General features: G+C 40.0%; 1 protein-coding gene across 3 annotated transcripts in view; it reads left to right on the forward strand.

The window, feature by feature from the left end:
- Positions 1-15,620, forward strand: part of PITPNM3 (PITPNM family member 3) — a 74,678-nt gene that overhangs the window by 19,274 nt on the left and 39,784 nt on the right. For all 3 annotated transcript variants that reach the window (XM_035342784.1, XM_035342785.1, XM_035342786.1), the window contains one exon: positions 1,849-1,956. In XM_035342784.1, coding sequence (XP_035198675.1) covers positions 1,849-1,956 — 108 coding nt within the window. The remainder of the gene's footprint in view (positions 1-1,848; positions 1,957-15,620) is intronic.

Here is a 15,620-nt window from a genome sequence, read left to right on the forward strand (position 1 = left end):
TTGCTGTGTTCATAAGAAGTGGAAGCCAATAGCTATGCTTGTATGCCTTGCATGCAGCACTGGTGAGACTGCACCTCAAATATCGTGTTCAATTTTGGGTCTCTCAGTAAAAAAAATATATGAAGTTGCTTGAGCATGTGCAGAGAAGAGCAACAAAGTTGGTGTAGGGACTATAAGGCAAGACTAATGAGGAGGAGTGGCTGAGGGAACTAGGGTGGTTTAGTATGGAGAAAAGGAGTCTGAGGGGAGACCTCATCACTCTCTACAACCACCTTGAAAGGAGGATGCAGCAAGGAGTGTGTTGGTCTATTTTCTCAGGTGCTCCTAGATGTCCCTGTGCTCCTAGATGAAAATTTAAAATTTGTATAGCACAGGTGGCTTTTGATAAAAGGAAAAAAACATGCTTGTAAAGCGGTCTCTGAGTCCATTCTTCCCTCTGCCTTGCCTTTTAAATGTTGTAAAGTCAGAATTTTAGTATATTGAAATCTACAGGCTAGTATTGATGGTTTAATGTTGACTTTTAGAGATACACTTTCACTTCAGGCCTGTCTGGGGTAGGAAGATACTTATTTTGATTACATGTTAAAATTTTGATATATAATAAACTTAAAAATGTTTATAATAATGAGCCACAATTAGAGCTCTATTTTCAGGCTGAGGTGAATGTTGAACTACAATTATATGACAGATAAAAGTCCCAGGATGTTGGCTGAGGTTTTCCTTGCATCTTGGAAAATGTTCATGTTCACATTCTGAGAAGTTTGTTTGACTGTTACAGTTTTGTTAGTTTGACTGTTACAGAATATTTTACTACCCTATAGTATAGCATATTTCATTTCCTGAATAAGTATATAATCCATTTGTATTATATTAATATAATTAAGTCAGTGCTAGATAGTTACTACTTGAAGAATTTCATTGCAGTGTTTTTACCTGTATGACCCACAGAAAACCTTTTTTTTTTCTTTTGCGTGTGTGTGTGCGCGTGCGTTACTATTGGATCACAAGCTTGTTACTGAATTATACACATGAAAGTGCAGCATTTGTATTTCTGTGTTAGCTGAAGGGTTTTTAAAACAAAAAGGACATTCATTTTTCAAGAAGTTCACGCTGATATTGACACTAGCAAGCTTTGTCTTTTTCAGTGCATGTCCCCTGAAGCATTTCTGCTCCACCCAGTCATATAAGAGAATATCCTTAGGCTTCCAGCCTACTACATTGCTTCACAGCACTGTTGTAAAGACTGAATAAAAATACTTACCTGACTTCTGGTTAGAAAATAGCTTCAGTCTTTTAAGTAAAATGTGTTTCATGAAAAAAAAAAAAAAAAAACACATAACAATACTTCAGTACTGTAAATATCCTCAGTTTGTAGAAACTAAAGGAGGAGAGCTGTGGTTTGGGCAAAACTGGAAGTTTATGTGAAATTTCTGTCAGCTGTTAGGAAAAAAAATCCATGTTTTAGGGCTGTTTTGATCTTCATTCTTCAGTGCTTGCCTGGGTTGGCAAGAGGGTGGAATTTTGACTAATTATTGATATTAAACACCTGACTGATTTATTCACAACTTTGTTTTAAAAGACTTGCTCAAGGTAAGAGTAAAAATGCAAACAGTTCTCTCTTTTCTCTGTTTTTCCTATACAAAATGTATGTAGCACATAGGTACACTTCAGGGTATATCACTAAGCAGGAAGCTTTCCTGGAGAATCTTGCATATGCTAACTTGTTATCTATTCTCATTAGGGAACATGATGATCTATTTATTTTTCTTACAGTTACTAGTTTTAACCTTATGTTTGTTCTCTTGTTCATCACTGCAGTTTATTCTGTTCTCCTTTTTCTTCCTACAGAAGAGGTGGTGGAAGGAAAAAGTGCCATTCTTATAGGCATGAGCCAATGGAACTCAAATGACCTTGTTGAGCAGATAGAAACAATTGGGAAGATGGAAGAAAATCAAGGTAATGTTTAACTTGTAATGTTGCCTTACATGTTAATTTAATGTTAATAAGAAAATCTGACTATTGAAGCAATTAGGTGTCAGACATTATGTAAATACTAAAAAGAAGTATAATATACAATGCCCCGTAGTTAAAGGTTTTATGTAGACATGTAAGTAATATTTTAGTGCTTGGAAATCACAGAATTGTTGAAGTTGGAAGGAACCTCTGGATATCATCTAGACCAACTTCCCTGCTCAGGCAGGATCATATAGAGCACATTACCCAGGATTGTGTCCAGACAGCTTTTGAATATCTTCAGGGGAGGAGACTCCACAATCTTTCTGGGCAACTTGTTCAGCACTCTGTCACCCTCACAGTAAAGAAGTCTTACCCATGTTTCAGTTTGTACATGTTGCCTCTTGTCCTGTTGCTGGGCACCACTGAGAAGAGTCTGGCCCTGTCCTCTTGACACCCTCCCATAAGGTATTCGTATACATCGATCAGATCCCCTGAGCCTTCCCTTCTCGAGGCTGAACAGGCCCAGTTCCCTCACTCTTTCCTCATATGACAGATGCTCCAGACTGCATTTTAGCAGCCCTCTGCTGGACTCTCTCCAAAAGCTCCATGTTTCTCTTGTACTGGGGAGCCCAGAACAAGACCCAGTACTCCAGGTGAGGCCTCAGCAGGGCTGAGTAGAGGGGGATTAACTCTCTTGACCTGCTGGCAACACTCTTGCTTAATGTACCCCAGGATACCATTGGCCTTCTTAGCCACAAGGGCATGTTGCTGGCTCGTGGCCAGCTTGTTGTCAACCAGGACCCCCAGGTCCTTCTCCACAGAGCTGCTTTCCAGCAGGTCAGCCCCCAGCCTGTATGGGGGCATGGGGTTATTCCTCCCCAAGTGCAGGGCCCTGCACTTGCTTTTGTTGCGCTTCATGAGGTTCATCTCCACCCACTTCTCCAGCCTGCCTCAGTCTCTCTGAATGGCAGCAGAACCTTTTGGGGTATCAGCCACTCCTCCCAGTTTTGTGTTAACAGCAATCCTTGCTGAGAAGGCATTCCATCCCTTCATCTAGGTCATTGTTGGGTAAGTTAAACAATACTGGAGCCAGAACTGACTGCTGAGGGACGCTAGTAGCTGCAGGTCTCCAACTAGACTGCCACTGATCACAACCCTCTGAGCTCTGCCATTCAGCCAGTTCTCAATCCACCTCACTGTCCACTCATCTAATCCACATTTCCTTAATTTTCTGTACGAGGATGTTGTAGGAAACAGTGACAAAAGCCTTGCTGAAGTCCAGGCAGACAACATCCACTGCTTTCCCTCATCTCTCCAGCCAATTACGGAATCACAAAATCACAGAATGGCCGAGGTTGGAAGGAACCTCTGAAGATCATCTAGTCCAACACCCCTGCCGAGCAGGATCACCTACACCATATTGCACAGGATGTCATCCAGATGGGTTTTGAATATCTCCAGAGAAAGAGACTCTACAACCTCGCTGGGCAACCTGTTCCAGTGCTGTCACCCTCACAGTAAAGAAGTGCTCTCGTATTCAGCTGGAACTTCCTGTGCTTCATTTTGTCCCCATCGCCTCTCATCCTCTTGCTGGGCACAACTGAAAAGAGACTGGCTCCATCCTTGGTTGTCCCATCATAGAAGGCAATCGGATTCCGTATGCTTAGAGGTGGCCTTCATGATAAGCTGTCCCATCACCTTTCCAGGGATAGAGGTTAGACTGTTTGTTGTGTTCCATGATTCCTCCTTCTTTCCCTTTTAGAAGACTGGAATGATAGTGGCTTTATTCCAGTCCTCAGGCACCTCCCCCGTTCTCCACAGCCTTTCAAAGGTGATGGAGAGTGATTTAACAGTAACAACCTCCATCTCCATCAGGACGTGTGGGTGCCTCCCATCCATGGATTTGTGGTATCAAGTTTGCCTAAATGATCTCTGAACTGATACTCCTCAACCAAGGGAAAAATTTCCTTTCTCCATACTTCTTCCCTGGTATCATAGATCAAGGATTCTTGAGGGCACGTGTTAACAGTAAAGACTGAAGCAAAGATGGCATACAGTAACTCTACCTTCTCTGTATCCTTCGTCACAAGCAACAATTTCTTGCAATGTTTTGTAAAAGAAAGAATTCTCATGTTTTAATCTTTAACTTCACTTCTATTCACACATAACTGCTCAAAGAGGCTTTACAGGCAGTGTACCCAACTCAACAGCATTTGATGAGTTGGTTTATGTGTAAGATGCATCTACATTCTGATATTGCTTATCATAGAATGGCTTGGGTTGGAGGGGACCTTAAAGATCACCTAGTTTCAACCCCCTGCCATAGGCAGGGATGCCACCCACTAGATCAGGTTGGACAAGGCCCCATCCAGCCTGGCCTTGAACAACTCCAGGGATGAGGCATCTACAACTTCTCTGGGTGACCTGTTCCAGTGCCTCACTACCCTTACAGTGAAGAAATTTCCTCATAATGTCTAAACTAAATCTATCGTCTTTTAGTGTGAGACCATTCCCGCTTGTCCTATCCTTATCTACCTGAGTAAAGAGTCCCTCTCCATCTTTTTTATAAGACCCCTTTAAGTGTTGAAAGGTTGCAATGAGGTCTTACCGGGAGACATTACAGTGTGTGTGTGTGTGTATATCCTAGGGAGACATTATATGTATGTATATATATACACATTGCTTAATGTATACTGTAAGTGTACTGTAGCTTTTCATTCATTGTGCTGATTTTTACCATTATTGAACAAGGCTGTCAGTCAAGAGTTAAAGTTGGCAAGGAGTGGGGCAGAAGAAGACTGAGCCAGTATTTCATGTACAATGTCTTGTTATGTCAGCATGTAATTTAATTGCTTCAGTAGTGCAAAAGAAAGAAGAACGCTGGCTGTAATGCACGCTGCTGGTTAGAAACTTTCCTTGATGCACCCCTGCTAAATACATCAGATTACTTAACAGGTGAGGCAGTTACAGGCATTTCCTTCTTTTCTCTGCCACTCTCAAATTCAGTCCTACTCATTTGCTGCCTGTTGATTTTTCCTTGCATGTGCTCATGTATGTTTGTCTTAATAATTATCTGCCAAATGCTGATAGATCTTATTGCAGTGTTTTTAGTACAGATATTAAATTACACAGTGCTTTTGTTACAGCTTCATAAAACTGAATAACAATTAGTGATTTAGCAGTCTTAGAAATGTTTCTGACTAGTAACCATCAGATACAAATGAGGAAAGCAAAGAGAGAATGAGGAGGGTGCTTGACTGTATTGTCTCCAGTGCCACAGTAAAAAGCTATTTCAGTCTTAGCCCAAGTGTTTATAGCCAAAAAATGTAAGTCCAGGTAAATCTGGGTTCTCTCTTTAAAAACATTATGCAGAAAAGAGTAAGATGTCCTCTATGTTGTCTTTTTGTGAGGAACTTCACTGTCTCAGTGGAAAGATGTGAGGAGTATGGTCTGCTTTTCCAGTGAATATGTGTTTTTTTGCCTAAGCTGGATTTACTTGTGATTCTCAGAAAGTGATGAGTTCATTGGCTCTAGTTGCAGAAAGCTTTGTTGCAATTTAATCAGTCTCTAGGACAAATGGTTTTGCTCAGTGGCTGTGGAGGGAGCAGAGCACTGACTGCTTTTCATGGTTTAACAAATCAATTAATAAAGCATATCATTTATGGGATCTTTCAATGAATTAAGATGTATGAGAAGATGCAGCATGCTCTGAGCGGAGCTGAAGGCCCACTGGACACTATTTAAGTAATGCTACAGATCCAGTGTAAGACATGCAAAGGTTATCGGGAACTTTATAAATGGCAAGTGTGTAATTTAATTCAGTCATTGATTTTCAGTAAGTACAACTGAGAGCACTTGACCACCACAACCTTTCTCATCAGTGATAGAAATACACCTTTAGGGGAAAACTGGGAGCAGCATTTAAATTGATTAAGTTTTCACTATGGATATTTCCATTGATGTGAATTTGTGTAGTTACAGGATTATAGGTAATTGGCATGTTCTTGTTTGGTTATTATTTCTTTTGAGGAAAACAAATGTGTCTTTGTAAAACATGCTAGAATTACATGACATTTGGAAATTATGTGCAATCTCTGCTTCTTTTGATTGTCTCCTCTTACAGTTCTCATGCTTTTCAGGAGCACACAATTACTGGCTTTTGCCAGAAGGAGTACTTAATATCTGAGCGTAAATGCGCTTGGGGATTAAGTTTGTATGTTCATTAAAATGGCAATAGGCGACCTTCCTTGTTCTGAGCCTTCTCAAAGTTACAGTGCATTAAAGCTATGAAACTACTTATTTCAACGCTGGTATGGAAAGAAAAAATAAAGCTATCTGGTTTTATCTCTCAAAGGTCCATGTTGTATGATAAGAGATGTGTTGACCTTCAGTGTTTTAAATAACAGATGATAAAGAGCTTATCTAGAAACTAGTCAAGTTTTATTGCTGTTCTGGTTCATAAATAATTTATTGGAGATATGTGAAAGTGCCTGCTTGCACACGCACATTTGCTGCAGGTTCCAATAAAAATTACTTTATTTCTTCTTTCTTGCTTAAGGGGTTTAGCCAGATCTGGGGCCTGACCGAGTAATGCATCTAGGCCAACAGTTATATCCATCCAAAGTAATTTTGAGACATCGAAGAAACAAGTGGAAGAGTGTTCTCAATGCCACCTTTTACACTTCCCCTGCAGTCCATTTGCTCCTCATCCAGACCCAAACATTTAATGCTCTTTGACATTGACTAGCTTTTAGCTGGGTGTTCCAGCAAGGAGCTGATTGGTGCAATAGAGCCTGAAGTCCAAACTATCATCTTGTTTATGGAAGTGAGAAGAGTTCATTGATGTTATCATGCTGGCTGACTACTGTATTAGACTACCACAACAACATCTACTTTGTTTGTCCCTTAATCCTTTCCAAGAAGCTCTCAACAGTGCCATCACCAACTGTAAGCTCCATAAAGTCCAGCCCCTCCCTTATATACAGTAGCAACCCCCTGCCTTGCCTGCCCTGCCTGTCCTTCCTGAAGAGCCTATAACCATCCATCACAGCACTCCAGCCACAGGATGCTTCCCACCAAGTCTTGCTTATGCCAATGATGTGATAGCTCTGGAACCAAGCTAAAGGTTCTAGCTTCTATTGCTTGTTCCTCGTGCTGCATGCATTGATGTAGAAACATTTCAGTGTGCTCCAGTGTAGCCTGCACCTCATGGAGCAGATTGAAGGATCTCACTAACACAGAGTGCTTCTCACTTTGGCATGCTGTCCCATATCCTTTTTCCCTCTTCAAACCTAGTTTAAAGCTCTTTCAATCAGCTCTGCCAACTTGGGCACAAAAATTCATTTCCCCCTCTGAGAAAGGTGCATCCCATCAGGCGACAGCAGGCCTGATGCCATGTAGACCATGCTGTAGTCAAAAAACTGTCAGAGCCACGTATTGATCAGCTGGATCTGCCTATTGCTCTCACTGTTGTTCCCTGATACTGGAAGGACAGAGGAAAACAATACCTGCGCCTCCTGATCCTTTAACTAATTGTCAAGACCCTGAGGTCTCTTTTGATCACCTTCGATCACCAATTTTATTGCTGCATACATGAAAAAGCAGTAATGGATAAATAATCAGAGGGCCATACCAGCCTAGAAGGTTTTCTAGTAATGTTTCGTACCTGGGCCCCTGGGAGGCAGCAGACTTCCCAATGAATGGGATCTTGTTGGCATATCAGGCCCTATCTTCCCCTCAGAAGGGAGTCACTGACATGCTTTTTTTTTTCATAATGGTAGTTGTCTTGGGAAGGCAGGGTAGGCAGTGATGGGATTCACATGCTGCACCAAGCAGAAACCTGCTTCCATCCCCCCTTAGCTCTTTAGTCTCACCACCTTCTGCCTGGTGGAGAGAGGATAGGGAATTCTTCATGTCATATGTTATGACTGGCTGACACCTCTGTCCCAGGGATGGTAGGGTATGATTCCACCAGTCCATTTCCTTTTCCCTCTCCCTGATGCTCCTCAGCCTGTCCACCTCCTCCCAAAGCTCTGTCACCAGGCTGAGCAGTTCTTCAGTCTGGGTGCACCTCCCACAGATGTATTAAACTGATGCCGTCAGATGCTGACAGAAACCTCAAGCACACTCTGCAGGCTAAGACCTCTTTTTTCAGTCTAATTATGTGTAGGTCTTAGTTGCTTTGTTGAATTTTGCATTTCAAACGTTAGTTTAAAAATAAATTAATGATTGGGTCAAGAGAATCACAAGCAAATATTGCAGATATGCCAACTTGGCTCTGAATTAGCATTTTCCATTTACTTAGCAGAAGGGTTCATTTCTTTGCATTAAATGGGTTCACCCTCATGGTTCTGTGCTTTCAGTTATGGTGATTTTCACTTTGTACTGGTGTTCTCTGCCCCATCCTCAGGCACTTAGGCTGCATTGACTAATTTTTTCCACAGTGAACGTTCTGTGTAAACAAACTACTCTCCTTCTCCCCAGTAGCATGTGACCTCTCCTTCCTTGACTCTTTCTAGAGTGTCATATAATTAATTAAACGGTGTTTGGACATAACCAAATGTAGTGTTTATGCTGCTATTAAATTTATTGCAATAGCATCTGCCACTGCCTGATAATGTGAAGAACGGAAAACAGAGTTTGGCTTAATGGAATGAACAGTGGAAGAAAAGGATGGAAATTAGAATAGCAATAGCATTCCAAAACACATCAGATGGCTCATATGAAAACAGATTTACTTCTTGCAGCAGATTTTAAAGATAAACAGTGAATTGGACTTCTGCTGTCCTTGACATGCAAATTATCCATGATAGCAGTTTATACTAGAGTAGGTTACTCATGTTCAACAACTGCTGTCATTTTATTTTTGTGATGCTGTGCATTCTAAAATACAGCTCAGCAAATGTTTGCAAAATGGAGAAAACTTAAGGTAACTTCTAAGATATTTTTAGCTGAGTGTGGGGTCCTGTTGCAGAGAACCCTGGTTTCCTTGCTGTTCTTCCACAGATTCCCTTTCTGGCTTTGGGCCAAGATTAAGATTTGTATTATGTATATGTATTAATATTTGGTCCACATGCTAAAATCAGCAGGTGGTCTTACATCATTTTCATTGGGCCTAAAGGTTCCCTGGCTGTCAGTCCCATTCAGAGGGTAATCTTATCTGTAGGTGTATTATCTCCTTTCCTTCTACTCCCATTGTTGTTATATTTGACACAGCATTAATATATATATATATAATTTTTCTATTTTAAGGTAAATTTCACTGTATTCTTGCAGGGGGAAAGTCGGGTTCTAAAGTAGAACATGAATGTTGTTTGTTCCAGTGATAACTTGTTAAGCTGTTAAATAAATTCAGATGATTAGAACAGGGTAAGCCATGAATACCATAAAGCCTGCTGAAGGTACAGCAGCTAATGTTGCAAGACTGGATATGTGGTGAAGAAGATGAAGAAAGATCCCCTTAATACCTTGCTGGTGCTTAAGCACACAACTCTGTTCAGCTGTGCTAGACTCTGATGCTGACCATATTAGCAATGTAATCACAATGGAGAACAAAACGAGTCAGAGTTATACAAAATACTCTATGGGGGTGCAAAGAAGATGGAGCCAGTCTCTTTTCAGTGACTGAAAATTTTTAATTTTTAATTTTTTGTTTTTGATACCTTTTTAATTTTTTGTTTTTGGTAGCTTTGCAACACGTGGTAGCAAGCAACTAGAGGAATTGCAGATGGTCTTCTAATTCCTGGCCAGAGAGATGGCAATTTGTTGCAGATTCTGTGAAAATCGCTGTGTGGTGAAAACCTTTGTACTCCCCCGTAAAGCATAGTTAATTGCTAGGGCACAGAGTTCCTACTACCTTTATTTCACTAGCATGCTTTCTTTTCACAAAGTGAATAGTTCTTTGAATTTGATGAGTCTCCTCATAAACTGAACTCTTCCTGATATTGTCTCTTTAAGTGTAGAGCTAATTTCAAAGCCCTTTAGTAGTATAGATTTCAAAGGTTGTAGTTACACAAATGAAGTAGAATGCCCTCAAGTGGTTAACCAGGGATGACATTTAAGTTTTTGCCATAGTCTCACAGTAAATGTCTTCAAAAGGGTATTTTAAAATACAGGAGGTCTGCATTTCAGTCTAGATTCATATTCCTTGAACCTCTTGAGGGATGACTATATGAAGAGAAATGTAATGTGATTTATCAGAACCCATCTGATGCTGTTATTTTGGCAATTTAAGAGCTGTTGTGGGATTTGTATGTAGAGGCTGGGAAAGAGGGTAGGAGCAATTAAAAGATGACCTTGCTTGAAGCAATTCTTAATAGTTGAAGGCAGCCCAAGTGACCTCTGGCATAACCCCAGTTTGTGGTAGCAGCTTATAACTAGTGGATTCTCTTTAATTTTTTATTTTAAATAAAACGGGGCACTAAAGGCTATTGCAAGCTAGCAGGTGTTCTGGGAGATATTTCTGTATCGTTGTGGAAGGCCGTTAAACCTCATTTCAATGCCAATTTTTATTACAGTCCCATTTTGTATACTAGTCTGTATTTCATCTGACAGGGAGGCATGAAATTAATGTGACTGCACTGAGATCACAAGACCTGTTGTAAGCTGTTGTCATACAACTTCATTATAGAAGACCTCTGCATCTGCACTGAGCATAGTTCTGCTACTGGAGAATTCACATGCATGCAAGACTCTGGTTTGATAAGTGTGCATGGATGTGTTGGTTTCTGTTTCGGTATAGATGTTCCTGCCATGCAGAGTTAGAATTTCCTGGCAAAAAAGTGTGTTTGTATTACTTGAACCAAATGTCTTTCTGGGTGACTGTGTTCTGATGAATTGTTCTGATGAATAAAGCCTTCACCTTTTTTTGTTTGTGTCAGGCTTTACAGCCATGCTAGCTTTGCATAACCTGTACCAGCAGATCTAGTAGAAGAGGAGAAGAATCACATGAAGTAAAGATTTCAAACTATATCACTCAGTTGTGCACATTGCTGTCACCTGAGTAGCTCTGACTACTTCTCCAAACTGAGTGACAGAAATGAATGCAATCATTTATGTTCCAATATAAAACATGCCACCCTTCATTTCATTTCATTTCATTTTCTTAGGCTTGCAATAAGGATCAGTACCATTCTATGTAATTTGTTCTTTACAGCCACCATCATTTTTCTATGTTCTGCCGTGCAGCACTGCATGCAAACTGTGCTGTTTGCAAAGGTGAGAGACCTGCTGTAGCTCAAAAACTGTGAAGCACATAAATAAAGTCTGATACGCCTTTTCATATCACAGAGAGATTCTGTGCCTATGTCAACAGTATTTCCTTACATTTTCATGGATGATTTCATTGTGGTCGTTTTCTGAGAGATATGTCTGATGACATTTCTAGTATGTGAATGGCTTCCTGTGTTGTTTAACTGAGAATTTTATTCTAAAGCTGATGTTAAATAACCCAAATCTGAGAGTGACTGGGTACACATTGAAGAGAAATCCATGCATGTCTGACAGACACCTTATAGTCATCACATAAGTGGTAGGGTCGCAGGATAAGCAGTAGCTCTGTGTGATAAATAGCCAAACCATATGGTAATTGCTGATTTATCTTTGTCTCTGCAGTCTTCTGCTTGATAATCTCTCCCTCTGGCATTTATTCTGACCTTTGAAGCTCATAATCAGCTTCAAGCAAAACTGCATCATTGAAAGCACTTTTATATCTCCTAAACATCAATTAAGTCTCCTCAACAAAGTATCAACCTCATGTGTATTACAAAATGGGGTTTCTCTGAGGGTAGATGAATTGATTAGGGTTAGTGACAATCCTGATTCCTGTGGCTTGAGTTCTTTTGCTCCGAGGAGGAGCAAGTGTTGCTTTGTGTCACTAAACCTTTGTGAGTGTATTGAAATGCCTCTACAATTCTGCTTGGTTTCCCAAGATACAAAAGCTACTGGAATGTAATGTTTCTTGCTCCCCTCAGTTTAGACATACTTATTCTCGCCTCACATCACGTAAGTGATTATTCTGTCCTAAAGCAGTTTATATATTTGACTGCCTTTAGGAGTATGGTAAATTGTTGTAGCTTAAATTGGTCATATGCAGTGCATTATTTTTCGTTCTGTCATCTGTGGAGTTTTACATGCAAGGTAATTTGGGGGTTTAGGAGATTTTTATTTCTTTCACTCCATTTTTTTAATTGCCTTTGCTGCTATACCTTCGACTCTGTTCTCTGACAGACAGAATGTTTTGCAGTGGGAGTGGGAGGTGTTAAGTTCTGTGACAGGTGAGTTAATTCCACAATTTCAGACTCCCAGGCTCCCAGAAAGATGCTCTCATCTGCACAGGCTAGATATTTGACCTTTAAGAGGGAGGTCATTGCATCTTAGCAGAATAATTGATTGTGATCTGGCATGTTGGCTAGTTTGAGGAAGCATCTGGAAAAGACTAAGACTTTCATTCTTTCCTGAAGCCTGCAGGAAGCCAATGCAGTGATAATAGGTCACGTTCACTCAATAGCGTGAAGAATTTATTCTGCTCAGTAATATGAACCAGAGCTGTGTAGGATGGCTCTGCAGCTGTTTATAGATGTGGCTTTTCAAATGTTTTGCTGCTAGGAAGTCATTAAAACAAAGGGTGGGTTTTTGAAAGCTCTCAGTGTGTTTGAGGACCTGGTTACTTTAGAAAACTCGGACATAAGGACATCAGTGGGAACTAGCCACTGCTATCACCAGCCTACTGTTGATCAGTTACTTTGGGTGCCTGCAGGAGAAGTGCCTGTTCCTGTGTCTTCTCATGCCAGATTTGAGAAGCCTAGGGTTCTCTCTAGCTGATGTGTTTGCAAGTTAAATCAAAAAAAAAAAAAAAAAAAAGGGAAAAAGAAAGGTTTCTAATTTGATCTCATCCTGACCTTTCCTGACTCCATCACTAGCTATTGCAATGTAATCTGTTACAAACCACTGCTTTCTGACTCTGTGTGGGATTTGACTACCTTTTTTTTTCCCCACTGTAGTTTACATAATGTTACAGTTAGCATAAATTGGTATAATGACAGTATGAATCAAGACAACTGGAAAAATCTGTAAAATGTTGTTAATGTCATCAGAGAGGTTCTGTCCAGCCAGGCCTCATGATTTTACTTCATTAAAGCCCTTCCAGTAAATAATAAAACATAAATCTCTTTCTAATCAGTTTCATTTTGGTGACACATGAAATTTCTGTCTTTTTCTGTTGTAGGTCATGATGTATGTTCCTGTCTCATACAGACCTGTTCAGTAGTCTTATTCATTACATTTTCATCATTACAGAGAAGGGCCCCAATTACTTCAGTGTCTGGTATTTAACCTCAACAATAAAGCTGAACCTATGCAGGCCCCAAATCTAGTTATCTTCCAAAGTGTATGATCAGCAAAGCTGAAATTTGAAATACAGGCATGTGTTGATCCCTTTACATGACACACACACCCATGCACATAGACACACAGCCCTCACCTGTTATGCCATGGGACTACGTTGAATTCAGACAAGTTTGTTCTTTTGGGCAGCACAATGCCAAAGTTCCAGCCACTGAAATTCCTGACTTGTACTACAAATCAACCAGAAAACAAGCAAAACAAACAAAACACAGCAAACCCCTTCCCTTCCCTTCCCTTCCCTTCCCTTCCCTTCCCTTCCCTTCCCATTCATTTTAAGTTAAAACTGTACTTCTGGGTGCAGATTTTCAAAAGAAGACAGTATAAGTTCTTACATTACTGAAGTCTGAGCTTTTGGCAGTGTAGTAGTGTTCCAAAGACAGTAAGACAGCTGCACTGTGCAGACTGCTGTGTCTGAAATTAACGAATACCTTTTATGCTTCCATAAACAACTGATCTGTGCGTCATAGTTTTTCAATCTCTTAATACTACAAGTTGATATCATGCTTCTTTTTTTTTTTTTTTTTTTAAATCCCCAATCAAAGTGAGAAAACAGTTTGGAAAGAAGGCCAATATTCCGATAGCAGTCTATCTATAGAATAGGAACTGCAATTAAAACAGTGCCTGGAATCTATTGTCCAGTTATCTATAAGATTTTTATGCATGTGGAGCAAGGAATTATCCTTCAGTCTGGCATTTGATACATAAAGGAAAAAGCAACCCACCCCCTCTGCTTTCTAAAGACCAAGAACAAGATTTTCAAAGGAACAGGGCACAAGTAATCCCAGGAAGTATCTTGTCTAATGTGTTGCATTGTGAAGATAACAGAAAGTGTTTGTGAGCACATGATGAATCCTGGGTTTCCTATTTCAGTACTCTGTTGAAGATAAATATTATGGTTCCCTATAAGGTGGTGTCTCATGGCCCCGAATAACCATTTTTCATGACTGATGTAATTTTAAAACTAATGTTTGCGTGGTACAGGTTCTGCTTTGAGCTTAGGTGCTAGAAAACTGTCATATTTTTCCTAGGAAGAACCTCAGAGTAAAGTGGGTCTTCTGGACAGGTTTTTGGAAACACCACTTTTAATTAGAAGCAGATTTAAAGTGTAGAGGCTTCCAGAAAGCAATTACGTTTGTTTGGAATTGCTGGGTTTGTGGGTTTATGTTGTTGCTGTTTGTTAGTGGTGTTTGTGTGTGTGTGTGCTATTTATTTTTGTTTGTTTCGCACAAATATTAAATGACTAATCCTTTAAATCCTTGCCTGCCAAAGAGGCAAGAATAATCACCTTGCTTTTAAATATAGAAAAACTTAGTCACTGTTTGAATGATTTTCTCATGGCTACAAGGAATGATAATGGTAAAATCTGCTATAGAATTAGTTCTTAAGTGTAATGCAGAAGTCTGTGTATATTTACTTTGTAAATTCCACTGAGGTATAGGAATGAAGGGTGTTATGTAAAGACAACCTGGCACTTTTAGTTCATAATTGTTTTCTTTTAAACAAAAGATTACTATGGATTTAACATGCCATAGTTCTCATAAAGAACTTTACGGCAGTTTCTCTTGTTTCATTACGTGACAGTGGTTATGTTGAGGCAGATGCTGAGATGCTGGACTCAGCAGTAAATCATCACAAATTTGCCATTTGGGCACATTGTAATAATGTTGACTTATTTGTAGCTTTTGATATTCTGTATCTTATACATGAATATTTTGGAGAACAATGGCCCATAGGGTAAAGAAACAAGCGTCATGCAATGAGTAGGAAAACTAATGAGTGGAAGCACATTTAAAAGATAAAGCATCTCACTGTATTCTGTATTTTGAAACAAACTAGTTTGTTATTCTTGGGACAATATTGAACGGTTAATAGATTGACAGTAGACTAAACAATAAACTCAATTAGATCAGGTGTTAAAAGCCTGTCTCTCAGCTTTATTTGTATAGGTTATCAGTTTCTTGTCTTACATAAAAAGTCACTGCTAGGCACTGGTCCACTGTGAGCGTCACGTTGCTGGGTCCTAGTCAACTTGTTGTCCACCAGGATCCTCAGGTCTTTCTCTGCAAAGGTGTTTTCCACACTGTCAGTCTGCGTTATTGTTCCCCAACTGCAGGACTTTGCATTTCATTTGGTTACACTTCATCATATTCCTGTTGACCTGATTCTTAAGCCTGGTGAGATCCCTCTGAATGGCAGCACAACCACGTGATGTCTTAGCCACTCTGTCTAGTTTTGTGTTGTCTGTGGGCTTGTTGAGTGTG

The sequence above is a fragment of the Oxyura jamaicensis genome, chromosome 19, assembly GCF_011077185.1.
Source record: "Oxyura jamaicensis isolate SHBP4307 breed ruddy duck chromosome 19, BPBGC_Ojam_1.0, whole genome shotgun sequence".
Taxonomy (NCBI): Eukaryota; Metazoa; Chordata; class Aves; order Anseriformes; family Anatidae; genus Oxyura; species Oxyura jamaicensis.